Raw genomic sequence first — 27,953 nt, 5'->3', positions numbered from 1 at the left:
CTGTTACTGCTCTAGATTGGCAGTGGGTGTCAGAGTGTTCCAATTGCAGTGGGTGTCAGAGTGTTCCTGTTCCTGCCCTAGATTGGCAGTGCGTGTTGGTCTGTTCTTGTTACTGCTCCAGACTGGCAGTGGGTGTTGGTCTGTTACTGCTACTGCTCCAGACTGGCAGTGGGCGTTGGAGTGTTCCTGTTACTGCTCTAGATTGGCAGTGGGTGTTGGTCTGTTCTTGTTACTGCTCTAGACTGGCAGTGGGTGTTGGTCTGTTCCTGTTACTGCTCTAGATTGGCAGTGGGTGCTGGTCTGTTCTTGTTACTGCTCTCGACTGGCAGTGGGTGTTGGTCTGTTCCTGTTACTACTCTAGATTGGCAGTGGGTGTTGGTCTGTTCCTGTTACTGCTTTAGACTGGCAGTGGGTGTCGGAGTGTTCCTGTTACTGCTCTAGACTGGCAGTGGGTGTCGGAGTGTTCCTGTTACTGCTCTAGACTGGCAGTGGGTGTTGGTCTGTTCCTGTTACTGCTGTAGATTGGCAGTGGGTGTCAGAGTGTTCATGTTACTGCTCTAGAGTGGCAGTGGGTGTTGTAGTGTTCCTGTTACTGCTCTAGACCACAGTCGATGTTGGAGTGTTTCTGTTACTGCTCTAGACTTGCAGTGGGTGTCGGAGTGTTCCTGTTACTGCTCTAGATTGGCAGTGGGTGTCAGAGTGTTCCTGTTACTGCTCTAGATTGGCAGTGGGTGTTGGTCTGTTGTTGTTTCTGCTCTAGATTGGCAGTGGGTGTTGGTCTGTTTCTGTTACTGCTCTAGACTGGCAGTGGGTGTCAGAGTGTTCCTGTTACTGCTCGAGACTGGCAGTGGGTGTTGGTCTGTTCCTGTTACTGCTCTAGACTGGCAGTGGGTGTTGGTCTGTTCTTGTTACTGCTCTAGATTGGCAGTGGGTGTCGGAGTGTTCCTGTTACTGCTCTAGATTGGCAGTGGGTGTCAGAGTGTTCCAATTGCAGTGGGTGTCAGAGTGTTCCTGTTCCTGCTCTAGATTGGCAGTGCGTGTTGGTCTGTTCTTGTTACTGCTCCAGACTGGCAGTGGGTGTTGGTCTGTTACTGCTACTGCTCCAGACTGGCAGTGGGCGTTGGAGTGTTCCTGTTACTGCTCTAGATTGGCAGTGGGTGTTGGTCTGTTCTTGTTACTGCTCTAGACTGGCAGTGGGTGTTGGTCTGTTCCTGTTACTGCTCTAGATTGGCAGTGGGTGCTGGTCTGTTCTTGTTACTGCTCTCGACTGGCAGTGGGTGTTGGTCTGTTCCTGTTACTACTCTAGATTGGCAGTGGGTGTTGGTCTGTTCCTGTTACTGCTTTAGACTGGCAGTGGGTGTCGGAGTGTTCCTGTTACTGCTCTAGACTGGCAGTGGGTGTCGGAGTGTTCCTGTTACTGCTCTAGACTGGCAGTGGGTGTTGGTCTGTTCCTGTTACTGCTGTAGATTGGCAGTGGGTGTCAGAGTGTTCATGTTACTGCTCTAGAGTGGCAGTGGGTGTTGTAGTGTTCCTGTTACTGCTCTAGACCACAGTCGATGTTGGAGTGTTTCTGTTACTGCTCTAGACTTGCAGTGGGTGTCGGAGTGTCCCTGTTACTGCTCTAGATTGGCAGTGGGTGTCAGAGTGTTCCTGTTACTGCTCTAGATTGGCAGTGGGTGTTGGTCTGTTGTTGTTTCTGCTCTAGATTGGCAGTGGGTGTTGGTCTGTTTCTGTTACTGCTCTAGACTGGCAGTGGGTGTCAGAGTGTTCCTGTTACTGCTCGAGACTGGCAGTGGGTGTTGGTCTGTTCCTGTTACTGCTCTAGACTGGCAGTGGGTGTTGGTCTGTTCTTGTTACTGCTCTAGATTGGCAGTGGGTGTCGGAGTGTTCCTGTTACTGCTCTAGATTGGCAGTGGGTGTTGGTCTGTTCTTGTTACTGCTCTAGACTGGTAGTGGGTGTTGGAGTGTTCCTGTTACTGCTCTAGATTGGCAGTGGGTGTCAGAGTGTTCCAATTGCAGTGGGTGTCAGAGTGTTCCTGTTCCTGCTCTAGATTGGCAGTGGGTGTTGGTCTGTTCTTGTTACTGCTCCAGACTGGCAGTGTGTGTTGGTCTGTTTCTGTTACTGCTCTAGACTGGCAGTGGTTGTTGGAGTGTTCCTGTTACTGCTCTAGACCGCAGTGTGTGTCGGAGTGTTCCTGTTACTGCTCTAGATTGGCAGTGGGTGTCAGAGTGTTCCAGTTACTGCTCTGGACCGCAGTGTGTGTCGGAGTGTTCCTGTTACTGCTCTAGATTGTCAGTGGGTGTCAGAGTGTTCCAGTTACTGCTCTAGACTGCAGTGTGTGTCGGAGTGTTCCTGTTACTGCTCTAGACTGGCAGTGGGTGTCGGAGTGTTCCTGTTACTGCTCCAGATTGGCAGTGGGTGTTGGAGTGTTCCTGTTACTTCTCTAGACCGCAGTGTGTGTCAGAGTGTTCCTGTTACTGCTCCAGATTGGCAGTGGGTGTTGGAGTGTTCCAGTTACTGCTCTAGACTGGCAGTGTGTGTCAGAGTGTTCCTGTTACTGCTCCAGATTGGCAGTGGGTGTTGGAGTGTTCCTGTTACTGCTCTAGACTGGCAGTGGGTGTTGGAGTGTTCCTGTTACTGCTCTAGATTAGCAGTGGGTGTCAGAGTGTTCCAGTTACTGCTCTAGACTGGCAGTGGGTGTCAGAGTGTTCCTGTTACTGCTCTAGACTGGCAGTGGGTGTTGGTCTGTTCTTGTTACTGCTCCAGACTGGCAGTGGGTGTTGGTCTGTTCCTGCTGCTGCTCTAGATTGGCAGTGGGTGTTGGTCTGTTGTAGTTACTGCTCTAGATTGTCAGTGGGTGTTGGTCTGTTTCTGTTACTGCTCTAGACTGGCAGTGGGTGTTGGAGTGTTCCTGTTACTGCTCTAGACCGCAGTGTGTGTCGGAGTGTTCCTGTTACTGCTCTAGATTGGCAGTTGGTGTCAGAGTGTTCCAGTTACTGCTCTAGACCGCAGTGTGTGTCGGAGTGTTCCTGTTACTGCTCTAGATTGGCAGTGGGTGTCAGAGTGTTCCAGTTACTGCTCTAGACCGCAGTGTGTGTCGGAGTGTTCCTGTTACTGCTCTAGACTGGCAGTGGGTGTTGGTCTGTTTCTGTTACTGCTCTAGACTGGCAGTGGGTGTTGGAGTGTTCCTGTTACTTCTCTAGACCGCAGTGTGTGTCAGAGTGTTCCTGTTACTGCTCCAGATTGGCAGTGGGTGTTGGAGTGTTCCTGTTACTTCTCTAGACCGCAGTGTGTGTCAGAGTGTTCCTGTTACTGCTCCAGATTGGCAGTGGGTGTTGGAGTGTTCCTGTTACTGCTCTAGATTGGCAGTGGGTGTCAGTGTGTTCCAGTTACTGCTCTAGACTGGCAGTGGGTGTCAGAGTGTTCCTGTTACTGCTCTAGATTGGCAGTGGGATTTGGTCTGTTCTTGTTACTGCTCCAGACTGGCAGTGAGTGTTGGTCTGTTCCTGCTGCTGCTCTAGATTGGCAGTGGGTGTTGGTCTGTTTCTGTTACTGCTCTAGATTGACAGTGGGTGTCAGAATATTCCTGTTACTGCTCTAGACTGGCAGCGGGTGTTGGTCTGTTCCTGCGACTGCTCTAGACTGGCAGTGCCTTTTGGAGTGTTCCTGTTACTGCTCTAGACTGGCAGTGGGCGTCGGAGTGTTCTTGTTACTGCTCTAGACTGGCAGTGGGTGTCTAAGTGTTCCTGTTACTGCTCCAGATTGGCAGTGGGTGTTGGAGTGTTCCTGCTACTGCTCTAGATTAGCACTGGGTGTCTGAATGTTCTTGTTACTGCTCTACACCACAGTGTGTGTCAGAGTGTTCCAGTTACTGTTCCAGACTGGCAGTGGGTGTCAGAGTGTTCATGTTACTGCTCTAGACTGGCAGTGGGTGTTGGAGTGTTCCTGTTACTGCTCTAGACCACAGTCGATGTCGGAGTGTTTCTGTTACTGCTCTAGACTTGCAGTGGGTGTCAGAGTGTTCCTGTTACTGCTCTAGATTGGCAGTGGGTGTCAGAGTGTTCCTGTTACTGATCTAGATTGGCAGTGGGTGTTGGTCTGTTCTTGTTACTGCTCCAGACTGGCAGTGGGTGTTGGTCTGTTCCTGCTACTGCTCTAGATTGGCAGTGGGTGTTGGTCTGTTGTTGTTACTGCTCTAGATTGGCAGTGGGTGTTGGTCTGTTTCTGTTACTGCTCTAGACTGGCAGTGGGTGTCAGAGTGTTCCTGTTACTGCTCTAGATTGGCAGTGGGTGTTGGTCTGTTCTTGTTACTGCTCTAGACTGGTAGTGGGTGTTGGAGTGTTCCTGTTACTGCTCTAGATTGGCAGTGGGTGTCAGAGTGTTCCAATTGCAGTTGGTGTCAGAGTGTTCCTGTTCCTGCTCTAGATTGGCAGTGCGTGTTGGTCTGTTCTTGTTACTGCTCCAGACTGGCAGTGGGTGTTGGTCTGTTACTGCTACTGCTCTAGACTGACAGTGGGCATTGGAGTGTTCCTGTTACTGCTCTAGATTGGCAGTGGGTGTTGGTCTGTTCTTGTTACTGCTCTAGACTGGCAGTGGGTGTTGGTCTGTTCCTGTTACTGCTGTAGATTGGCAGTGGGTGTCAGAGTGTTCATGTTACTGCTCTAGACTGGCAGTGGCTGTTGGAGTGTTCCTGTTACTGCTCTAGACCACAGTCGATGTCAGAGTGTTTCTGTTACTGCTCTAGACTTGCAGTGGGTGTCGGAGTGTTCCTGTTACTGCTCTAGATTGGCAGTGGGTGTCAGAGTGTTCCTGTTACTGCTCTAGATTGGCAGTGGGTGTTGGTCTGTTGTTGTTACTGCTCTAGATTGGCAGTGGGTGTTGGTCTGTTTCTGTTACTGCTCTAGACTGGCAGTGGGTGTCAGAGTGTTCCTGTTACTGCTCGAGACTGGCAGTGGGTGTTGGTCTGTTCCTGTTACTGCTCTAGACTGGCAGTGGGTGTTGGTCTGTTCTTGTTACTGCTCTAGATTGGCAGTGGGTGTCGGAGTGTTCCTGTTACTGCTCTAGATTGGCAGTGGGTGTTGGTCTGTTCTTGTTACTGCTCTAGACTGGTAGTGGGTGTTGGAGTGTCCCTGTTACTGCTCTAGATTGGCAGTGGGTGTCAGAGTGTTCCAATTGCAGTGGGTGTCAGAGTGTTCCTGTTACTACTCCAGACTGGCAGTGGGTGTTGGTCTGTTACTGCTACTGCTCTAGACTGGCAGTGGGCGTTGGAGTGTTCCTGTTACTGCTCTAGACTGGCAGTGGGTGTTGGTCTGTTCCTGTTATTGCTCTAGATTGGCAGTGGGTGTCGGAGTGTTCCTGCTACTGCTCTAGATTGGCAGTGCGTGTCGGAGTGTTCCTGTTACTGCTCTAGACTGGCAGTGGGTGTTGGTCTGTTCTTGTTACTGCTCTGGACTGGTAGTGGGTGTTGGTCTGTTCCTGTTGCTGCTCTAGACTGGCAGTGGGTGTCGGAGTGTTCCTGCTACTGCTCTAGATTGGCAGTGCGTGTCGGAGTGTTCCTGTTACTGCTCTAGACTGGCAGTGGGTGTTGGTCTGTTCCTGTTACTACTCTAGATTGGCAGTGGGTGTTGGTCTGTTCCTGTTACTGCTCTAGACTGGCAGTGGGTGTCGGAGTGTTCCTGTTACTGCTCTAGACTGGCAGTGGATGTCGGAGTGTTCCTGTTACAGCTCTAGACTGGCAGTGGGTGTTGGTCAGTTCCTGTTACTGCTCTCGATTGGCAGTGGGTGTTGGTCTGTTTCTGTTCCTGCTCTAGACTGGCAGTGGGTGTCGGAGTGTTCCTGTTACTGCTCTAGACTAGCAGTGGGTGTCGGAGTGTTCCTGTTACTGCTCTAGATTGGCAGTGGGTGTCAGAGTGTTCCTGTTACTGCTCTAGATTGGCAGTGGGTGTTGGTCTGTTCTTGTTACTGCTCCAGACTGGCAGTGGGTGTTGGTCTGTTACTGCTACTGCTCTAGACTGGCAGTGGGCTTTGGAGTGTTCCTGTTACTGCTCTAGACTGGCAGTGGGTGTTGGTCTGTTCCTGTTATTGCTCTAGATTGGCAGTGGGTGTTGGTCTGTTCTTGTTACTGCTCTGGACTGGTAGTGGGTGTTGGTCTGTTCCTGTTACTGCTCTAGACTGGCAGTGGGTGTCGGAGTGTTCCTGCTACTGCTCTAGACTGGCAGTGGGTGTCGGAGTGTTCCTGTTACTGCTCTAGACTGGCAGTGGGTGTTGGTCTGTTCCTGTTACTACTCTAGATTGGCAGTGGGTGTTGGTCTGTTTCTGTTACTGCTCTAGACTGGCAGTGGGTGTCGGAGTGTTCCTGTTACTGCTCTAGACTGGCAGTGGATGTCGGAGTGTTCCTGTTACTGCTCTAGACTGGCAGTGGATGTTGGTCTGTTCCTGTTACTGCTCTCGATTGGCAGTGGGTGTTGGTCTGTTTCTGTTACTGCTCTAGACTGGCAGTGGGTGTCGGAGTGTTCCTGTTACTGCTCTAGACTGGCAGTGGGTGTCGGAGTGTTCCTGTTACTGCTCTAGATTGGCAGTGGGTGTCAGAGTGTTCCTGTTATTGCTCTAGATTGGCAGTGGGTGTTGGTCTGTTGTTGTTACTGCTCTAGATTGGCAGTGGGTGTTGGTCTGTTTCTGTTACTGCTCTAGACTGGCAGTGGGTGTCAGAGTCTTCCTGTTATTGCTCTAGATTGGCAGTGGGTGTTGGTCTGTTCTTGTTACTGCTCCAGACTGGCAGTGAGTGTTGGTCTGTTCCTGCTGCTGCTCTAGATTGGCAGTGGGTGTTGGTCTTTTTCTGTTACTGCTCTAGATTGGCAGTGGGTGTCAGAATATTCCTGTTACTGCTCTAGACTGGCAGCGGGTGTTGGTCTGTTCCTGCGACTGCTCTAGACTGGCAGTGCCTTTTGGAGTGTTCCTGTTACTGCTCTAGACTGGCAGTGGGCGTCGGAGTGTTCTTGTTACTGCTCTAGACTGGCAGTGGGTGTCTAAGTGTTCCTGTTACTGCTCCAGATTGGCAGTGGGTGTTGGAGTGTTCCTGCTACTGCTCTAGATTAGCACTGGGTGTCTGAATGTTCTTGTTACTGCTCTACACCAAAGTGTGTGTCAGAGTGTTCCAGTTACTGTTCCAGACTGGCAGTGGGTGTCAGAGTGTTCATGTTACTGCTCTAGACTGGCAGTGGGTGTTGGAGTGTTCCTGTTACTGCTCTAGACCACAGTCGATGTCGGAGTGTTTCTGTTACTGCTCTAGACTTGCAGTGGGTGTCGGAGTGTTCCTGTTACTGCTCTAGATTGGCAGTGGGTGTCAGAGTGTTCCTGTTACTGATCTAGATTGGCAGTGGGTGTTGGTCTGTTCTTGTTACTGCTCCAGACTGGCAGTGGGTGTTGGTCTGTTCCTGCTACTGCTCTAGATTGGCAGTGGGTGTTGGTCTGTTGTTGTTACTGCTCTAGATTGGCAGTGGGTGTTGGTCTGTTTCTGTTACTGCTCTAGACTGGCAGTGGGTGTCAGAGTGTTCCTGTTACTGCTCTAGATTGGCAGTGGGTGTTGGTCTGTTCTTGTTACTGCTCTAGACTGGTAGTGGGTGTTGGAGTGTTCCTGTTACTGCTCTAGATTGGCAGTGGGTGTCAGAGTGTTCCAATTGCAGTTGGTGTCAGAGTGTTCCTGTTCCTGCTCTAGATTGGCAGTGCGTGTTGGTCTGTTCTTGTTACTGCTCCAGACTGGCAGTGGGTGTTGGTCTGTTACTGCTACTGCTCTAGACTGACAGTGGGCATTGGAGTGTTCCTGTTACTGCTCTAGATTGGCAGTGGGTGTTGGTCTGTTCTTGTTACTGCTCTAGACTGGCAGTGGGTGTTGGTCTGTTCCTGTTACTGCTGTAGATTGGCAGTGGGTGTCAGAGTGTTCATGTTACTGCTCTAGACTGGCAGTGGGTGTTGGAGTGTTCCTGTTACTGCTCTAGACCACAGTCGATGTCAGAGTGTTTCTGTTACTGCTCTAGACTTGCAGTGGGTGTCGGAGTGTTCCTGTTACTGCTCTAGATTGGCAGTGGGTGTCAGAGTGTTCCTGTTACTGCTCTAGATTGGCAGTGGGTGTTGGTCTGTTGTTGTTACTGCTCTAGATTGGCAGTGGGTGTTGGTCTGTTTCTGTTACTGCTCTAGACTGGCAGTGGGTGTCAGAGTGTTCCTGTTACTGCTCGAGACTGGCAGTGGGTGTTGGTCTGTTCCTGTTACTGCTCTAGACTGGCAGTGGGTGTTGGTCTGTTCTTGTTACTGCTCTAGATTGGCAGTGGGTGTCGGAGTGTTCCTGTTACTGCTCTAGATTGGCAGTGGGTGTTGGTCTGTTCTTGTTACTGCTCTAGACTGGTAGTGGGTGTTGGAGTGTCCCTGTTACTGCTCTAGATTGGCAGTGGGTGTCAGAGTGTTCCAATTGCAGTGGGTGTCAGAGTGTTCCTGTTACTGCTCCAGACTGGCAGTGGGTGTTGGTCTGTTACTGCTACTGCTCTAGACTGGCAGTGGGCGTTGGAGTGTTCCTGTTACTGCTCTAGACTGGCAGTGGGTGTTGGTCTGTTCCTGTTATTGCTCTAGATTGGCAGTGGGTGTTGGTCTGTTCTTGTTACTGCTCTGGACTGGTAGTGGGTGTTGGTCTGTTCCTGTTACTGCTCTAGACTGGCAGTGGGTGTCGGAGTGTTCCTGCTACTGCTCTAGATTGGCAGTGCGTGTCGGAGTGTTCCTGTTACTGCTCTAGACTGGCAGTGGGTGTTGGTCTGTTCCTGTTACTACTCTAGATTGGCAGTGGGTGTTGGTCTGTTCCTGTTACTGCTCTAGACTGGCAGTGGGTGTCGGAGTGTTCCTGTTACTGCTCTAGACTGGCAGTGGATGTCGGAGTGTTCCTGTTACAGCTCTAGACTGGCAGTGGGTGTTGGTCAGTTCCTGTTACTGCTCTCGATTGGCAGTGGGTGTTGGTCTGTTTCTGTTACTGCTCTAGACTGGCAGTGGGTGTCGGAGTGTTCCTGTTACTGCTCTAGACTAGCAGTGGGTGTCGGAGTGTTCCTGTTACTGCTCTAGATTGGCAGTGGGTGTCAGAGTGTTCCTGTTACTGCTCTAGATTGGCAGTGGGTGTTGGTCTGTTCTTGTTACTGCTCCAGACTGGCAGTGGGTGTTGGTCTGTTACTGCTACTGCTCTAGACTGGCAGTGGGTGTTGGTCTGTTCCTGTTATTGCTCTAGATTGGCAGTGGGTGTTGGTCTGTTCCTGTTACTACTCTAGATTGGCAGTGGGTGTTGGTCTGTTTCTGTTACTGCTCTAGACTGGCAGTGGGTGTCGGAGTGTTCCTGTTACTGCTCTAGACTGGCAGTGGATGTCGGAGTTTTCCTGTTACTGCTCTAGACTGGCAGTGGGTGTCGGAGTGTTCCTGTTACTGCTCTAGACTGGCAGTGGGTGTCGGAGTGTTCCTGTTACTGCTCTAGATTGGCAGTGGGTGTCAGAGTGTTCCTGTTACTGCTCTAGATTGGCAGTGGGTGTTGGTCTGTTGTTGTTACTGCTCTAGATTGGCAGTGGGTGTTGGTCTGTTTCTGTTACTGCTCTAGACTGGCAGTGGGTGTCAGAGTGTTCCTGTTACTGCTCGAGACTGGCAGTGGGTGTTGGTCTGTTCCTGTTACTGCTCTAGACTGGCAGTGGGTGTTGGTCTGTTCTTGTTACTGCTCTAGATTGGCAGTGGGTGTCGGAGTGTTCCTGTTACTGCTCTAGATTGGCAGTGGGTGTTGGTCTGTTCTTGTTACTGCTCTAGACTGGTAGTGGGTGTTGGAGTGTCCCTGTTACTGCTCTAGATTGGCAGTGGGTGTCAGAGTGTTCCAATTGCAGTGGGTGTCAGAGTGTTCCTGTTACTACTCCAGACTGGCAGTGGGTGTTGGTCTGTTACTGCTACTGCTCTAGACTGGCAGTGGGCGTTGGAGTGTTCCTGTTACTGCTCTAGACTGGCAGTGGGTGTTGGTCTGTTCCTGTTATTGCTCTAGATTGGCAGTGGGTGTCGGAGTGTTCCTGCTACTGCTCTAGATTGGCAGTGCGTGTCGGAGTGTTCCTGTTACTGCTCTAGACTGGCAGTGGGTGTTGGTCTGTTCTTGTTACTGCTCTGGACTGGTAGTGGGTGTTGGTCTGTTCCTGTTGCTGCTCTAGACTGGCAGTGGGTGTCGGAGTGTTCCTGCTACTGCTCTAGATTGGCAGTGCGTGTCGGAGTGTTCCTGTTACTGCTCTAGACTGGCAGTGGGTGTTGGTCTGTTCCTGTTACTACTCTAGATTGGCAGTGGGTGTTGGTCTGTTCCTGTTACTGCTCTAGACTGGCAGTGGGTGTCGGAGTGTTCCTGTTACTGCTCTAGACTGGCAGTGGATGTCGGAGTGTTCCTGTTACAGCTCTAGACTGGCAGTGGGTGTTGGTCAGTTCCTGTTACTGCTCTCGATTGGCAGTGGGTGTTGGTCTGTTTCTGTTCCTGCTCTAGACTGGCAGTGGGTGTCGGAGTGTTCCTGTTACTGCTCTAGACTAGCAGTGGGTGTCGGAGTGTTCCTGTTACTGCTCTAGATTGGCAGTGGGTGTCAGAGTGTTCCTGTTACTGCTCTAGATTGGCAGTGGGTGTTGGTCTGTTCTTGTTACTGCTCCAGACTGGCAGTGGGTGTTGGTCTGTTACTGCTACTGCTCTAGACTGGCAGTGGGCTTTGGAGTGTTCCTGTTACTGCTCTAGACTGGCAGTGGGTGTTGGTCTGTTCCTGTTATTGCTCTAGATTGGCAGTGGGTGTTGGTCTGTTCTTGTTACTGCTCTGGACTGGTAGTGGGTGTTGGTCTGTTCCTGTTACTGCTCTAGACTGGCAGTGGGTGTTGGTCTGTTCCTGTTACTACTCTAGATTGGCAGTGGGTGTTGGTCTGTTTCTGTTACTGCTCTAGACTGGCAGTGGGTGTCGGAGTGTTCCTGTTACTGCTCTAGACTGGCAGTGGATGTCGGAGTGTTCCTGTTACTGCTCTAGACTGGCAGTGGGTGTTGGTCTGTTCCTGTTGCTGCTCTCGATTGGCAGTGGGTGTTGGTCTGTTTCTGTTACTGCTCTAGACTGGCAGTGGGTGTCGGAGTGTTCCTGTTACTGCTCTAGACTGGCAGTGGGTGTCGGAGTGTTCCTGTTACTGCTCTAGATTGGCAGTGGGTGTCAGAGTGTTCCTGTTATTGCTCTAGATTGGCAGTGGGTGTTGGTCTGTTGTTGTTACTGCTCTAGATTGGCAGTGGGTGTTGGTCTGTTTCTGTTACTGCTCTAGACTGGCAGTGGGTGTCAGAGTCTTCCTGTTATTGCTCTAGATTGGCAGTGGGTGTTGGTCTGTTCTTGTTACTGCTCCAGACTGGCAGTGAGTGTTGGTCTGTTCCTGCTGCTGCTCTAGATTGGCAGTGGGTGTTGGTCTGTTTCTGTTACTGCTCTAGATTGGCAGTGGGTGTCAGAGTGTTCCTGTTACTGATCTAGATTGGCAGTGGGTGTCAGAGTGTTCCTGTTACTGATCTAGATTGGCAGTGGGTGTTGGTCTGTTCTTGTTACTGCTCCAGACTGGCAGTGGGTGTTGGTCTGTTCCTGCTACTGCTCTAGATTGGCAGTGGGTGTTGGTCTGTTGTTGTTACTGCTCTAGATTGGCAGTGGGTGTTGGTCTGTTTCTGTTACTGCTCTAGACTGGCAGTGGGTGTCAGAGTGTTCCTGTTACTGCTCTAGATTGGCAGTGGGTGTTGGTCTGTTCTTGTTACTGCTCTAGACTGGTAGTGGGTGTTGGAGTGTTCCTGTTACTGCTCTAGATTGGCAGTGGGTGTCAGAGTGTTCCAATTGCAGTTGGTGTCAGAGTGTTCCTGTTCCTGCTCTAGATTGGCAGTGCGTGTTGGTCTGTTCTTGTTACTGCTCCAGACTGGCAGTGGGTGTTGGTCTGTTACTGCTACTGCTCTAGACTGACAGTGGGCATTGGAGTGTTCCTGTTACTGCTCTAGATTGGCAGTGGGTGTTGGTCTGTTCTTGTTACTGCTCTAGACTGGCAGTGGGTGTTGGTCTGTTCCTGTTACTGCTGTAGATTGGCAGTGGGTGTCAGAGTGTTCATGTTACTGCTCTAGACTGGCAGTGGGTGTTGGAGTGTTCCTGTTACTGCTCTAGACCACAGTCGATGTCAGAGTGTTTCTGTTACTGCTCTAGACTTGCAGTGGGTGTCGGAGTGTTCCTGTTACTGCTCTAGATTGGCAGTGGGTGTCAGAGTGTTCCTGTTACTGCTCTAGATTGGCAGTGGGTGTTGGTCTGTTGTTGTTACTGCTCTAGATTGGCAGTGGGTGTTGGTCTGTTTCTGTTACTGCTCTAGACTGGCAGTGGGTGTCAGAGTGTTCCTGTTACTGCTCGAGACTGGCAGTGGGTGTTGGTCTGTTCCTGTTACTGCTCTAGACTGGCAGTGGGTGTTGGTCTGTTCTTGTTACTGCTCTAGATTGGCAGTGGGTGTCGGAGTGTTCCTGTTACTGCTCTAGATTGGCAGTGGGTGTTGGTCTGTTCTTGTTACTGCTCTAGACTGGTAGTGGGTGTTGGAGTGTCCCTGTTACTGCTCTAGATTGGCAGTGGGTGTCAGAGTGTTCCAATTGCAGTGGGTGTCAGAGTGTTCCTGTTACTGCTCCAGACTGGCAGTGGGTGTTGGTCTGTTACTGCTACTGCTCTAGACTGGCAGTGGGCGTTGGAGTGTTCCTGTTACTGCTCTAGACTGGCAGTGGGTGTTGGTCTGTTCCTGTTATTGCTCTAGATTGGCAGTGGGTGTTGGTCTGTTCTTGTTACTGCTCTGGACTGGTAGTGGGTGTTGGTCTGTTCCTGTTACTGCTCTAGACTGGCAGTGGGTGTCGGAGTGTTCCTGCTACTGCTCTAGATTGGCAGTGCGTGTCGGAGTGTTCCTGTTACTGCTCTAGACTGGCAGTGGGTGTTGGTCTGTTCCTGTTACTACTCTAGATTGGCAGTGGGTGTTGGTCTGTTCCTGTTACTGCTCTAGACTGGCAGTGGGTGTCGGAGTGTTCCTGTTACTGCTCTAGACTGGCAGTGGATGTCGGAGTGTTCCTGTTACAGCTCTAGACTGGCAGTGGGTGTTGGTCAGTTCCTGTTACTGCTCTCGATTGGCAGTGGGTGTTGGTCTGTTTCTGTTACTGCTCTAGACTGGCAGTGGGTGTCGGAGTGTTCCTGTTACTGCTCTAGACTAGCAGTGGGTGTCGGAGTGTTCCTGTTACTGCTCTAGATTGGCAGTGGGTGTCAGAGTGTTCCTGTTACTGCTCTAGATTGGCAGTGGGTGTTGGTCTGTTCTTGTTACTGCTCCAGACTGGCAGTGGGTGTTGGTCTGTTACTGCTACTGCTCTAGACTGGCAGTGGGTGTTGGTCTGTTCCTGTTATTGCTCTAGATTGGCAGTGGGTGTTGGTCTGTTCCTGTTACTACTCTAGATTGGCAGTGGGTGTTGGTCTGTTTCTGTTACTGCTCTAGACTGGCAGTGGGTGTCGGAGTGTTCCTGTTACTGCTCTAGACTGGCAGTGGATGTCGGAGTTTTCCTGTTACTGCTCTAGACTGGCAGTGGGTGTTGGTCTGTTCCTGTTACTGCTCTCGATTGGCAGTGGGTGTTGGTCTGTTTCTGTTACTGCTCTAGACTGGCAGTGGGTGTCGGAGTGTTCCTGTTACTGCTCTAGACTGGCAGTGGGTGTCGGAGTGTTCCTGTTACTGCTCTAGATTGGCAGTGGGTGTCAGAGTGTTCCTGTTATTGCTCTAGATTGGCAGTGGGTGTTGGTCTGTTGTTGTTACTGCTCTAGATTGGCAGTGGGTGTTGGTCTGTTTCTGTTACTGCTCTAGACTGGCAGTGGGTGTCAGAGTCTTCCTGTTACTGCTCGAGACTGGGAGTGGGTGTTGGTCTGTTCCTGTTACTGCTCTAGACTGGCAGTGGGTGTTGGTCTGTTCTTGTTACTGCTCTAGATTGGCAGTGGGTGTCGGAGTGTTCCTGTTACTGCTCTAGATTGGCAGTGGGTGTTGGTCTGTTCTTGTTACTGCTCTAGACTGGTAGTGGGTGTTGGAGTGTTCCAATTGCAGTGGGTGTCAGAGTGTTCCTGTTCCTGCTCTAGATTGGCAGTGGGTGTTGGTCTGTTCTTGTTACTGCTCCAGACTGGCTGTGGGTGTTGGTCTGTTACTGCTACTGCTCTAGACTGGCAGTGGGCGTTGGAGTGTTCCTGTTACTGCTCTAGATTGGCAGTGGGTGTTGGTCTGTTCTTGTTACTGCTCTGGACTGGTAGTGGGTGTTGGTCTGTTCCTGTTACTACTCTAGATTGGCAGTGGGTGTCGGAGTGTTCCTGTTACTGCTCTAGACTGGCAGTGGGTGTCGGAGTGTTCCTGTTACTGCTCTAGACTGGCAGTGGGTGTTGGTCTGTTCCTGTTACTGCTCTCGATTGGCAGTGGGTGTTGGTCTGTTTCTGTTACTGCTCTAGCCTGGCAGTGGGTGTTGGTCTGTTCCTGTTACTGCTCTAGACTGGCAGTGGGTGTTGGTCTGTTTTTGTTACTGCTCTAGACTGGCAGTGGGTGTTGGTCTGTTTTTGTTACTTCTCTAGACTGGCAGTGGGTGTTGGAGTGTTCCTGCTACTGCTCTAGACTGGCAGTGGGTGTTGGTCTGTTCCTGTTTCTGCTCTAGACTGGCAGTGGGTGTTGGTCTGTTCTTGTTACTGCTCTAGATTGGCAGTGGGTGTTGGAGTGTTCCAGTTACTGCTCTAGACTGACAGTGGGTGTCAGAGTGTTCCTGTTACTGCTCTAGATTGCCAGTGGGTGTTGGTCTGTTTTTGTTACTGCTCTAGACTGGCAGTGGGTGTTGGAGTGTTCCTGTTACTGCTCTAGACTGGCAGTGGGTGTTGGTCTGTTCCTGTTACTGCTCTAGACTGGCAATGGGTGTTGGTCTGTTCTTGTTACTGCTCTAGATTGGCAGTGGGTGTTGGAGTGTTCCAGTTACTGCTCTAGACTGACAGTGGGGGTCACAGTGTTCCTGTTACTGCTCTAGATTGGCAATGGGTGTTGGTCTGTTCCTGTTACTGCTCTAGACTGGCAGTGGGTGTTGGTCTGTTCTTGTTACTGCTCTAGATTGGCAGTGGGTGTTGGAGTGTTCCAGTTACTGCTCTAGACTGACAGTGGGTGTCAGAGTGTTCCTGTTACTGCTCTAGATTGCCAGTGGGTGTTGGTCTGTTTTTGTTACTGCTCTAGACTGGCAGTGGGTGTTGGAGTGTTCCTGTTACTGCTCTAGACTGGCAGTGGGCGTTGGTCTGTTCCTGTTACTGCTCTAGACTGGCAATGGGTGTTGGTCTGTTCTTGTTACTGCTCTAGATTGGCAGTGGGTGTTGGAGTGTTCCAGTTACTGCTCTAGACTGACAGTGGGGGTCACAGTGTTCCTGTTACTGCTCTAGATTGGCAATGGGTGTTGGTCTGTTCTTGTTACTGATCTAGACTGGCAGTGGGTTTCGGGGTGTTCCTTTTACTGCTCTAGATTGGCCGTAGGTGTCGGAGTGTTCCTATTACTGTTCCAGACTGGCAGTGGGTGTCGGAGTGTTTCTGTTACTGCTCCAGATTGACAGTGGGTGTCAGAGTGTTCCTGTTACTGCTCTAGACTGGCATTGGGTGTTGGTGTGTTCCAGGTACTGCTCTAGACTGGCAGTGGGTGTCAGAGTGTTCCAGTTACTGCTCTAGACTGGCAGTGGGTGTCACAGTGTTCCTTTTACTGCTCTAGATTGGCCGTAGGTGTCGGAGTGTTCCTATTACTGTTCCAGACTGGCAGTGGGTGTCGGAGTGTTCCTGTTACTGCTCCAGATTGACAGTGGGTGTCAGAGTGTTCCTGTTACTGCTCTAGACTGGCATTGGGTGTTGGTGTGTTCCAGGTACTGCTCTAGACTGGCAGTGGGTGTCAGAGTGTTCCAGTTACTGCTCTAGACTGGCAGTGGGTGTCACAGTGTTCCTGTTCCTGCTCTAGATTGGCCGTAGGTGTCGGAGTGTTCCTATTACTGTTCCAGACTGGCAGTGGGTGTTGGTCTGTTCCTGCTACTGCTCTAGACTGGCAGTGGGTGTCGGAGTGTTTCTGATACTGCCCTCGACTGGCAGTGGGTGTTGGTCTGTTCCTGTTACTGCTCTAGACTGGCAGTGGGTGTCGGAGTGTTTCTGTTACTGCTCTAGACTGGCAGTGGGTGTCGGAGTGTTTCTGTTACTGCTCTAGACTGGCAGTGGGTGTCGGAGTGTTTCTGTTACTGCTCTAGACTGGCAGTGGGTGTCGGAGTGTTCCTGTACTCACTGCATTGAGCTAACATTGGGTTTTAAGTTTATATCACAATTACTCAGGGTTGTCATTAGTCATTGATCACACCAAAGTATTATGCATCCTGTGACTAATCAGAAAAAGGACTTGTGCTGGGAATGTTGATGGGAGGTGGAGGTGTGGAGTTAAAGGGAAATGGTGGATGGATAATAATTTTCAATTTGTACGCATGTTCATGCTTGCTTCCCATCGTGGTGGTCCATTAGGTAGTAATTTCCACATGGACATTGGCCCCAATATTTACTTAGAGCTGTGAGGAGTGTGTGGGAGGGGCAGAATTTCCAAAATGAACCCAAAAACAAGGTTTTCCTGGATGCTCTTTTGGATTTGACCACAGGATCTCTTCCATTTTTTCAGTGGGGTTCCAGTCGGACCACCAGCCTGATTGATAGGTTGTTCAGTGGGAATGGAAAGCAGGGCCTAGATACCAGGTAAGTGTGGGTGTGGGGAGGATACAAAGGTATGTTTTTTGGGCCTAGCTGAAACACTCCTGCTGTGCCTGGTCCGCATGCAGTGCTACAAATGCAGTTAAGCTCATGGATCCAGCCCCTCTTGCCTCCTTTTATCTGCTGGGATTCTCAAGCCTCAGGAAACTTGGCCAACATTAATGAAAAAGAGAAAACCTATTACAGTCGAGACATGCAGCCTCCTTAAAAGACACCAAGTCGCTTCCAGAGAGTGTATTGGTTGCCTGGCCCCTAACCCGCCTCTGTTAAAATCGGAACTGGCCTGTGGAACCATAGAAACATTATGGCACAGAAGGAGGCCATTCAACCCATCATGTCTGTGCCAGCCAAAAAGAAAAGTAGCCATCCAAGCGAAGCAACGGGGGTGTGGGGGTTGGTGTTGGTTTCAAAGTTAAAATTGTTTTACCTCCCATCCAACCCAAACCCCCCCATTCTTGGAGGTTAAAATGACCTTCTTTGTGTGACTTCTAAAAGTTCAATCAGGATAGCATCAGACCTTGAGGCACAGTTAAGGCTGTATAATAAAACAACCATTAGATCGCCATCAGAAGTTCTAATTTCCCAACTCACTGCTGGTACTTACCTGACCATTCCTATGTACCAGAGTGCACTCTCCCAAACTGTCCCTGTAGGAAGAAGACAAATTGACTGATGGTCAGTAGTTTTATGACTCTTTTATGCTTATTACCCAATAGAACCTGAAAATGAAGCAAAACAGCTTCAAATCCCTTAACGTGAAGCTCCTGTTTACATTGAAATTTCACACATGTCTCATTCACCTTTAGTCAGTCCTGCTCTGGGGATGAAGTGTGATGCTTAAAACCAGGAGAGTATAAACACAGCCAGACACATCAACCTGCGAGAGGGGAAGGGGGAACTTGCATTTATATAGAGCCTTTCACAGACTCAGGATGTCACAAAGCATTAATAACCAATGAAATATTTATTAATATTTAGTCACTGTTGTACTGCAGGACATTACAATTCAGAAGAGAAACAAGTTCTATCTCGGTGACAAAGAGCCATTCAATTACCCTCTGTATCACTGAGAGCAATTGCCTTACCCAGAGTCACTGTAACACTGGGGCTGCCTTATCCAGTGTCACTGCAACACTGTGACTGCTTTATCCAGAGTGACTGCAATACTGTGACTGCCTTATCCAGAGTCACTGCAACACTGTGACTGCTTTATCCAGAGTGACTGCAATACTGTGACTGCCTTATCCAGAGTCACTGCAACACTGTGACTGCTTTATCCAGAATCACAGCAACACTGTGACTGCTTTATCCAGAGTGACTGCAACACTGTGACTGCCTTATCCAGAGTCACTGCAACACTGTGACTGCCTTATCCAGAATCACTGCAACACTGTGACTGCTTTATCCAGAATCACTGCAACACTGTGACTGCTTTATCCAGAGTGACTGCACCACTCTGACTGCCTTACCCAGAGTCACTGCAACACTGTGACTGCTTTATCCAGAGTCACTGCAACACTGTGACTGCTTTACCCAGAGTCACTGTGACACAATGGTTAGCCTTACCCAGAGTCACCGCGGCACTGTGGCTGCCTTATCCAGAGTCACTGCAACACTGTGACTACTTTATCCAGAGACACTGCGACGCTGTGGCTGCCTTTCCCAGAGTCACTGTAACATTGTGGCTGCCTTATCCAGAGTCACTGTAACACTGTGGCTGCTTTACCCAGAGTAACTGTGACACTGTGACTGCTTTATCCAGTGTCACTGCAACACTGTGACTACTTTATCCAGAGTAACTGTGACACTGTGACTGCTTTATCCAGAGTCACTGCAACACTGTGACTACTTTATCCAGAGTAACTGTGACACTGTGACTGCTTTATCCAGAGTCACTGCAACACTGTGACTGCCTTATCCAGAATCACTGCAACACTGTGACTGCTTTATCCAGAGTCACTGCAACACTGTGATTGCTTTATCCAGAGTCACTGCAACACTGTGATTGCTTTACCCAGAGTCACTGCAACACTGTGGCTGCCTTACCCAGAGTCACTCTAACATTGTGGCTGCCTTTTCCAGAGTCACTGTAACACTGTGACTGCCTTACCCAGAGTCACTGTAACACTGTGGCTTCCTTTTCCAGAGTCACTGCAACACTGTGACTGCCTTATCCAGAGTCACTGTAACATTGTGGCTGCCTTATCCAGAGTCACTGCAACACTGTGACTGCCTGACCCAGAGTCACTGTAACATTGTGGCTGCCTTATCCAGAGTCACTGCAACACTGTGGCTGCCTTACCCAGAGTCACTGTAACATTGTGGCTGCCTTACCCAGAGTCAGTGTGACACTGTGACTGCTTTACCCAGAGTCACTGTAACACTGGGGCTGCCTTACCCAGAGTCACTGCAACACTGTGACTGCCTTACCCAGAGTCAGTGCAACACTGTGACTGCTTTATCCAGAGTCACTGTAACACTGTGGCTGCTTTATCCAGAGTCACTGCAACACTGTGACTGCTTTATCCAGAGTCACTGCAACACTGTGACTGCCTTACCCAGAGTCACTGCAACACTGTGACTGCCTTACCCAGAGTCACTGTAACACTGTGGCTGCCTTAGCTAGAGTCACTGCAACACTGTGACTGCTTTATCCAGAGTCACTGCAACACTGCGGCTGCCTTATCTAGAGTCACTGCAACACTGTGACTGCTTTATCCAGAGTCACTGTAACATTGTGGCTGCCTTACCCAGAGTCACTGCGACACTGTGACTGCCTTACCCAGAGTCACTGCGATACTGTGGCTGCCTTACCCAGAGTCAATGCGACACAGTGGCTGCCTTACTCAGAGTCACTGCGAAACTGTGGCTGCTTTACCCAGAGTCAACGCGACACTGTGACTGCCTTTTCCAGTGTCACTGTAACACTGTGACTGCCTTATCCAGAGTCACTGCAACACTGTGACTGCCTTACCCAGAATCACTGCGACGCTGTGGCTGCCTTACCCAGAGTCACCGTGACACCTGTGGCTGCCTTACCCAGAGTCACTGTGACACCTGTGGCTGCCTTAGCCAGAATCACTGTGACACTCTGGCTGCCTTACCCAGAGTCACCGTGACACCTGTGACTGCCTTACCCAGAGTCACTGTGACACCTGTGACTGCCTTACCCAGAATCGCTGTACCACTGTGACTGCTTTATCCAGAGTCACTGCAACACTGTGATTGCTTTATCCAGAGTCACTGTAACATTGTGGCTGCCTTACCCAGAGTCACTGCGACACCTGTGGCTGCCTTACCCAGAATCACTGCGACACTGTGACTGCCTTTTCCAGTGTCACTGTACCACTGTGGCTGCTTTATCCAGAGTCACTGCGACACTGTGGCAGCCTTACCCAGAGTCACTGTGACACCTGTGGCTGCCTTACCCAGAGTCAATGCAACACTGTGACTGCCTTACCCAGAGTCAATGCAACACTGTGACTGCCTTACCCAGAGTCACTGCGACACTGTGGCTGCCTTACCAAGAGTCACTGCGACACTGTGGCTGCCTTACCCAGAGTCACTGTGACACCTGTGGCTGCCTTACCCAGAGTCGCTGTAACACTGTGGCTGCTTTATCCAGAGTCACTGTAAATCATGGCTGCCTTACCCAGAGTCAATGCAACACTGTGACTGCCTTACCCAGAGTCAATGCAACACTGTGACTGCCTTACCCAGAATCACTGCGACACCTGTGGCTGCCTTACCCAGAGTCACTGCAACACTGTGACTGCCTTATCCAGAGTCACTGCGACACTGTGGCTGCCTTACTAAGAGTAACTGTGACACCTGTGGCTGCCTTACCCAGAGTCGCTGTAACACTGTGGCTGCTTTATCCAGAGTCACTGTAACATTGTGGCTGCCTTACCCAGAGTCACTGTGACACCTGTGGCTGCCTTACCCAGAGTCGCTGTAACACTGTGGCTGCTTTATCCAGAGTCACCGGAACATTGTGACTGCCTTACCCAGAGTCACTGTGACACCTGTGACTGCCTTACCCAGAGTCACTGCGACACTGTGGCTGCCTTACCCAGAGTCACAGCGACACCTGTGGCTGCCTTACCCAGAGTCACTGCGACACTGTGGCTGCCTTACCCAGAGTCACTGCGACACTGTGGCTGCCTTACCCAGAGTCGCTGTAACACTGTGGCTGCTTTATCCAGAGTCACTGTAACATTGTGGCTGCCTTACCCAGAGTCACTGTGACGCTGTGGCTGCCTTACCCAGAGTCACTGTGACACCTGTGACTGCCTTACCCAGAATTACTGCGACACTGTGGCTGCCTTACCCAGAGTCACTGCGACACCAGTGGCTGCCTTACCCAGAGTCACCGTGACACCTGTGGCTGCCTTACCCAGAGTCACTGTGACACCTGTGACTTTCTTACCCAGAGTCTCTACGACACTGTGACTGCTTTATCCAGAGTCACTGTAACATTGTGGCTGCCTTACCCAGAGTCACTGTGACACTGTGGCTGCCTTACCCAGAGTCACTGTAACATTGTGGCTGCCTTACCCAGAGTCACTGTGACACTGTGACTGCCTTAACCAGAGTCACTGCAACATTGTGGCTGCCTTATCCAGAGTCACTGCAACACTGTGACTGCCTTACCCAGAGTCACTGTAACATTGTGGCTGCCTTATCCAGAGTCACTGCAACACTGTGGCTGCCTTACCCAGAGTCACTGTAACATTGTGGCTGCCTTACCCAGAGTCACTGCAACACTGTGGACTGCCTTACCTAGAGTCAGTGCAACACTGTGACTGCTTTATCCAGAGTCACTGTAACACTGTGGCTGCTTTATCCAGAGTCACTGCAACACTGTGACTGCTTTATCCAGAGTCACTGCAACACTGTGACTGCCTTACCCAGAGTCACTGTAACACTGTGGCTGCCTTATCTAGAGTCACTGCAACACTGTGACTGCTTTATCCAGAGTCACTGCAACACTGTGACTGCCTTACCCAGAGTCACTGCAACACTGTGACGGCCTTACCCAGAGTCAGTGCAACACTGTGGCTGCCTTATCTAGAGTCACTGCAACACTGTGACTGCTTTATCCAGAGTCACTGTAACATTGTGGCTGCCTTATTCAGAATCACTGCGACACTGTGGTTAGCCTTACCCAGAGTCAATGCGACAATGTGACTGCCTTACCCAGAGCCACTGCGATACTGTGGCTGCCTTACCCAGAGTCAACGCGACACTGTGACTGCCTTTTCCAGTGTCACTGTAACACTGTGACTGCCTTACCCAGAATCACTGCGACACCTGTGGCTGCCTTACCCAGAATCACTGCGACACCTGTGGCTGCCTTACCCAGAGTCACTGTGACGCTGTGGCTGCCTTACCCAGAGTCACTGCGACACTGTGGATGCCTTACCCAGAGTCACTGTGACACCTGTGACTGCCTTACCCAGAGTCGCTGTAACACTGTGGCTGCTTTATCCAGAGTCACTGTAAATCGTGGCTGCCTTACCCAGAGTCACTGTGACACTGTGGCTGCCTTACCCAGAGTCACTGTGACACCTGTGGCTGCCTTACCCAGAGTCGCTGTAACACTGTGGCTGCTTTATCCAGAGTCACTGTAAATCGTGGCTGCCTTACCCAGAGTCAATGCAACACTGTGACTGCCTTACCCAGAATCACTGCGACACCTGTGGCTGCCTTACCCAGAGTCACTGCGACACTGTGGCTGCCTTACCCAGAGTCACTGCGACACTGTGGCTGCCTTACCCAGAGTCACTGTGACACCTGTGACTGCCTTACCCAGAATCACTGCGACACTGTGGCTGCCTTACCCAGAGTCACTGCGACACCTGTGGCTGCCTTACCCAGAGTCACCGTGACACCTGTGGCTGCCTTACCCAGAGTCACTGTGACACCTGTGACTTTCTTACCCAGAGTCTCTACGACACTGTGACTGCTTTATCCAGAGTCACTGTAACATTGTGGCTGCCTTACCCAGAGTCACTGTGACACTGTGACTGCCTTACCCAGAGTCACTGCAACACTGTGGCTTTCTTATCCAGAGTCACTGCAACACTGTGACTGCCTAATCCAGAGTCACTGTAACATTGTGGCTGCCTTATCCAGAGTCACTGCAACACTGTGACTGCCTTACCCAGAGTCACTGTAACATTGTGGCTGCCTTATCCAGAGTCACTGCAACACTGTGGCTGCCTTACCCAGAGTCACTGTAACATTGTGGCTGCCTTACCCAGAGTCACTGTGACACTGTGACTGCTTTACCCAGATCCACTGTAACACTGGGGCTGCCTTACCCAGAGTCACTGCAACACTGTGACTGCCTTACCCAGAGTCAGTGCAACACTGTGACTGCTTTATCCAGAGTCACTGTAACACTGTGGCTGCTTTATCCAGAGTCACTGCAACACTGTGACTGCTTTATCCAGAGTCACTGCAACACTGTGACTGCCTTACCCAGAGTCACTGTAACACTGTGGCTGCCTTATCTAGAGTCACTGCAACACTGTGACTGCCTTACCCAGAGTCACTGCAACACTGTGACGGCCTTACCCAGAGTCAGTGCAACACTGTGGCTGCCTTATCTAGAGTCACTGCAACACTGTGACTGCTTTATCCAGAGTCACTGTAACATTGTGGCTGCCTTATTCAGAATCACTGCGACACTGTGGTTAGCCTTACCCAGAGTCACTGCAACAATGTGACTGCCTTACCCAGAGTCACTGCGATACTGTGGCTGCCTTACTCAGAGTCACTGCGACACTGTGGCTGCCTTACCCAGAGTCAACGCGACACTGTGACTGCCTTTTCCAGTGTCACTGTAACACTGTGACTGCCTTACCCAGAATCACTGCGACACCTGTGGCTGCCTTACCCAGAATCACTGCGACACCTGTGGCTGCCTTACCCAGAGTCACTGTGACGCTGTGGCTGCCTTACCCAGAGTCACTGCGACACTGTGGCTGCCTTCCCCAGAGTCACTGCGACACCTGTGGCTGCCTTACCCAGAGTCACTGTGACACCTGTGACTTTCTTACCGAGAGTCTCTATGACACTGTGACTGCTTTATCCAGAGTCACTGTAACATTGTGGCTGCCTTACACAGAGTCACTGTGACACCTGTGACTTTCTTACCCAGAGTCTCTGCGACACTGTGACTGCCTTTTCCAGTGTCACTGTACCACTGTGGCTGCTTTATCCAGAGTCAATGCAACACTGTGACTGCCTTACCCAGAGTCAATGCAACACTGTGACTGCCTTACCCAGAGTCACTGCGACACTGTGGCTGCCTTACCCAGAGTCACTGCGACACTGTGGCTGCCTTACACAGAGTCACTGTGACACCTGTGGCTGCCTTACCCAGAGTCGCTGTAACACTGTGGCTGCTTTATCCAGAGTCACTGTAAATTGTGGCTGCCTTACCCAGAGTCAATGCAACACTGTGACTGCCTTACCCAGAATCACTGCGACACCTGTGGCTGCCTTACCCAGAGTCACTGCGACACTGTGGCTGCCTTACCCAGAGTCACTGCGACACTGTGGCTGCCTTACCCAGAGTCACTGTGACACCTGTGGCTGCCTTACCCAGAGTCGCTGTAACATTGTGGCTGCTTTATCCAGAGTCACTGTAACATTGTGGCTGCCTTACCCAGAGTCACTGTGACACCTGTGGCTGCCTTACCCAGAGTCGCTGTAACACTGTGGCTGCTTCATCCAGAGTCACCGGAACATTGTGACTGCCTTACCCAGAGTCACTGTGACACCTGTGACTGCCTTACCCAGAGTCACTGCGACACTGTGGCTGCCTTACCCAGAGTCACTGCGACACCTGTGGCTGCCTTACCCAGAGTCGCTGTAACAGTGTGGCTGCTTTATCCAGAGTCACTGTAACATTGTGGCTGCCTTACCCAGAGTCACTGTGACACCTGTGGCTGCCTTACCCAGAGTCGCTGTAACACTGTGGCTGCTTTATCCAGAGTCACCGGAACATTGTGACTGCCTTACCCGGAGTCACTGTGACACCTGTGACTGCCTTACCCAGAGTCACTGTGACACTGTGGCTGCCTTACCCAGAGTCACTGCGACACCTGTGGCTGCCTTACCCAGAGTCACTGCGACACTGTGGCTGCCTTACCCAGAGTCACTGCAACACCTGTGGCTGCCTTACCCAGAGTCACTGCGACACTGTGGCTGCCTTACCCAGAGTCACTGCGACGCTGTGGCTGCCTTACCCAGAGTCACTGCGACGCTGTGGCTGCCTTACCCAGAGTCACTGTGACACCTGTGACTGCCTTACCCAGAATCACTGCGACACCTGTGGCTGCCTTACCCAGAGTCACTGTGACACCTGTGACTTTCTTACCGAGAGTCTCTATGACACTGTGACTGCTTTATCCAGAGTCACTGTAACATTGTGGCTGCCTTACACAGAGTCACTGTGACACTGTGGCTGCCTTACCCAGAGTCACTGTGACACCTGTGACTTTCTTACCCAGAGTCTCTGCGACACTGTGACTGCCTTTTCCAGTGTCACTGTACCACTGTGGCTGCTTTATCCAGAGTCAATGCAACACTGTGACTGCCTTACCCAGAGTCAATGCAACACTGTGACTGCCTTACCCAGAGTCACTGCGACACTGTGGCTGCCTTACCCAGAGTCACTGCGACACTGTGGCTGCCTTACCCAGAGTCACTGTGACACCTGTGGCTGCCTTACCCAGAGTCGCTGTAACACTGTGGCTGCTTTATCCAGAGTCACTGTAAATCGTGGCTGCCTTACCCAGAGTCAATGCAACACTGTGACTGCCTTACCCAGAGTCAATGCAACACTGTGACTGCCTTACCCAGAATCACTGCGACACCTGTGGCTGCCTTACCGAGAGTCACTGCGACACTGTGGCTGCCTTACCCAGAGTCACTGCGACACTGTGGCTGCCTTACCCAGAGTCACTGTGACACCTGTGGCTGCCTTACCCAGAGTCGCTGTAACACTGTGGCTGCTTTATCCAGAGTCACTGTAACATTGTGGCTGCCTTACCCAGAGTCACTGTGACACCTGTGGCTGCCTTACCCAGAGTCGCTGTAACACTGTGGCTGCTTTATCCAGAGTCACTGTAAATCGTGGCTGCCTTACCCAGAGTCAATGCAACACTGTGACTGCCTTACCCAGAGTCAATGCAACACTGTGACTGCCTTACCCAGAATCACTGCGACACCTGTGGCTGCCTTACCCAGAGTCACTGCAACACTGTGGCTGCCTTACCCAGAGTCACTGCGACACTGTGGCTGCCTTACCCAGAGTCACTGTGACACCTGTGACTGCCTTACCCAGAATCACTGCGACACTGTGGCTGCCTTACCCAGAGTCACTGCGACACCTGTGGCTGCCTTACCCAGAGTCACCGTGACACCTGTGGCTGCCTTACCCAGAGTCACTGTGACACCTGTGACTTTCTTACCCAGAGTCTCTACGACACTGTGACTGCCTTACCCAGAGTCACTGTAACATTGTGGCTGCCTTACCCAGAGTCACTGTGACACTGTGACTGCCTTACCCAGAGTCACTGCAACACTGTGGCTTTCTCATCCAGAGTCACTGCAACACTGTGACTGCCTTATCCAGAGTCACTGTAACATTGTGGCTGCCTTATCCAGAGTCACTGCAACACTGTGACTCCCTTACCCAGAGTCACTGTAACATTGTGGCTGCCTTATCCAGAGTCACTGCAACACTGTGGCTGCCTTACCCAGAGTCACTGTAACATTGTGGCTGCCTTACCCAGAGTCACTGTGACACTGTGACTGCTTTACCCAGATCCACTGTAACACTGGGGCTGCCTTACCCAGAGTCACTGCAACACTGTGACTGCCTTACCCAGAGTCAGTGCAACACTGTGACTGCTTTATCCAGAGTCACTGTAACACTGTGGCTGCTTTATCCAGAGTCACTGCAACACTGTGACTGCTTTATCCAGAGTCACTGCAACACTGTGACTGCCTTACCCAGAGTCACTGTAACACTGTGGCTGCCTTATCTAGAGTCACTGCAACACTGTGACTGCTTTATCCAGAGTCACTGCAACACTGTGACTGCCTTACCCAGAGTCACTGCAACACTGTGACGGCCTTACCCAGAGTCAGTGCAACACTGTGGCTGCCTTATCTAGAGTCACTGCAACACTGTGACTGCTTTATCCAGAGTCACTGTAACATTGTGGCTGCCTTATTCAGAATCACTGCGACACTGTGGTTAGCCTTACCCAGAGTCACTGCGACAATGTGACTGCCTTACCCAGAGTCACTGCGATACTGTGGCTGCCTTACTCAGAGTCACTGCGACACTGTGGCTGCCTTACCCAGAGTCAACGCGACACTGTGACTGCCTTTTCCAGTGTCACTGTAACACTGTGACTGCCTTACCCAGAATCACTGCGACACCTGTGGCTGCCTTACCCAGAATCACTGCGACACCTGTGGCTGCCTTACCCAGAGTCACTGTGACGCTGTGGCTGCCTTACCCAGAGTCACTGCGACACTGTGGCTGCCTTCCCCAGAGTCACTGCGACACCTGTGGCTGCCTTACCCAGAGTCACTGTGACACCTGTGACTTTCTTACCGAGAGTCTCTATGACACTGTGACTGCTTTATCCAGAGTCACTGTAACATTGTGGCTGCCTTACACAGAGTCACTGTGACACTGTGGCTGCCTTACCCAGAGTCACTGTGACACCTGTGACTTTCTTACCCAGAGTCTCTGCGACACTGTGACTGCCTTTTCCAGTGTCACTGTACCACTATGGCTGCTTTATCCAGAGTCACTGCAACACTGTGACTGCCTTACCCAGAGTCACTGCAACACTGTGACGGCCTTACCCAGAGTCAGTGCAACACTGTGGCTGCCTTATCTAGAGTCACTGCAACACTGTGACTGCTTTATCCAGAGTCACTGTAACATTGTGGCTGCCTTATTCAGAATCACTGCGACACTGTGGTTAGCCTTACCCAGAGTCACTGCGACAATGTGACTGCCTTACCCAGAGTCACTGCGATACTGTGGCTGCCTTACTCAGAGTCACTGCGACACTGTGGCTGCCTT

General features: G+C 51.1%; 1 protein-coding gene across 1 annotated transcript in view; it reads right to left on the bottom strand.

The window, feature by feature from the left end:
* Window positions 1–17,440, bottom strand: part of LOC137378249 (piezo-type mechanosensitive ion channel component 2-like) — a 220,801-nt gene extending 203,361 nt beyond the window's left edge. Inside the window, exon 1 of the mRNA XM_068048474.1 lies at window positions 17,433–17,440. Coding sequence (XP_067904575.1) covers window positions 17,433–17,440 — 8 coding nt within the window. The remainder of the gene's footprint in view (window positions 1–17,432) is intronic.
* Window positions 17,441–27,953: the final 10,513 nt, after the last annotated feature.

Source organism: Heterodontus francisci, chromosome 16 (genome assembly GCF_036365525.1).
Source record: "Heterodontus francisci isolate sHetFra1 chromosome 16, sHetFra1.hap1, whole genome shotgun sequence".
NCBI classification, from domain to species: Eukaryota; Metazoa; Chordata; class Chondrichthyes; order Heterodontiformes; family Heterodontidae; genus Heterodontus; species Heterodontus francisci.
Note: the sequence above shows the minus strand (reverse complement) of the source record. Positions and strands in the feature narration are given on the sequence as shown.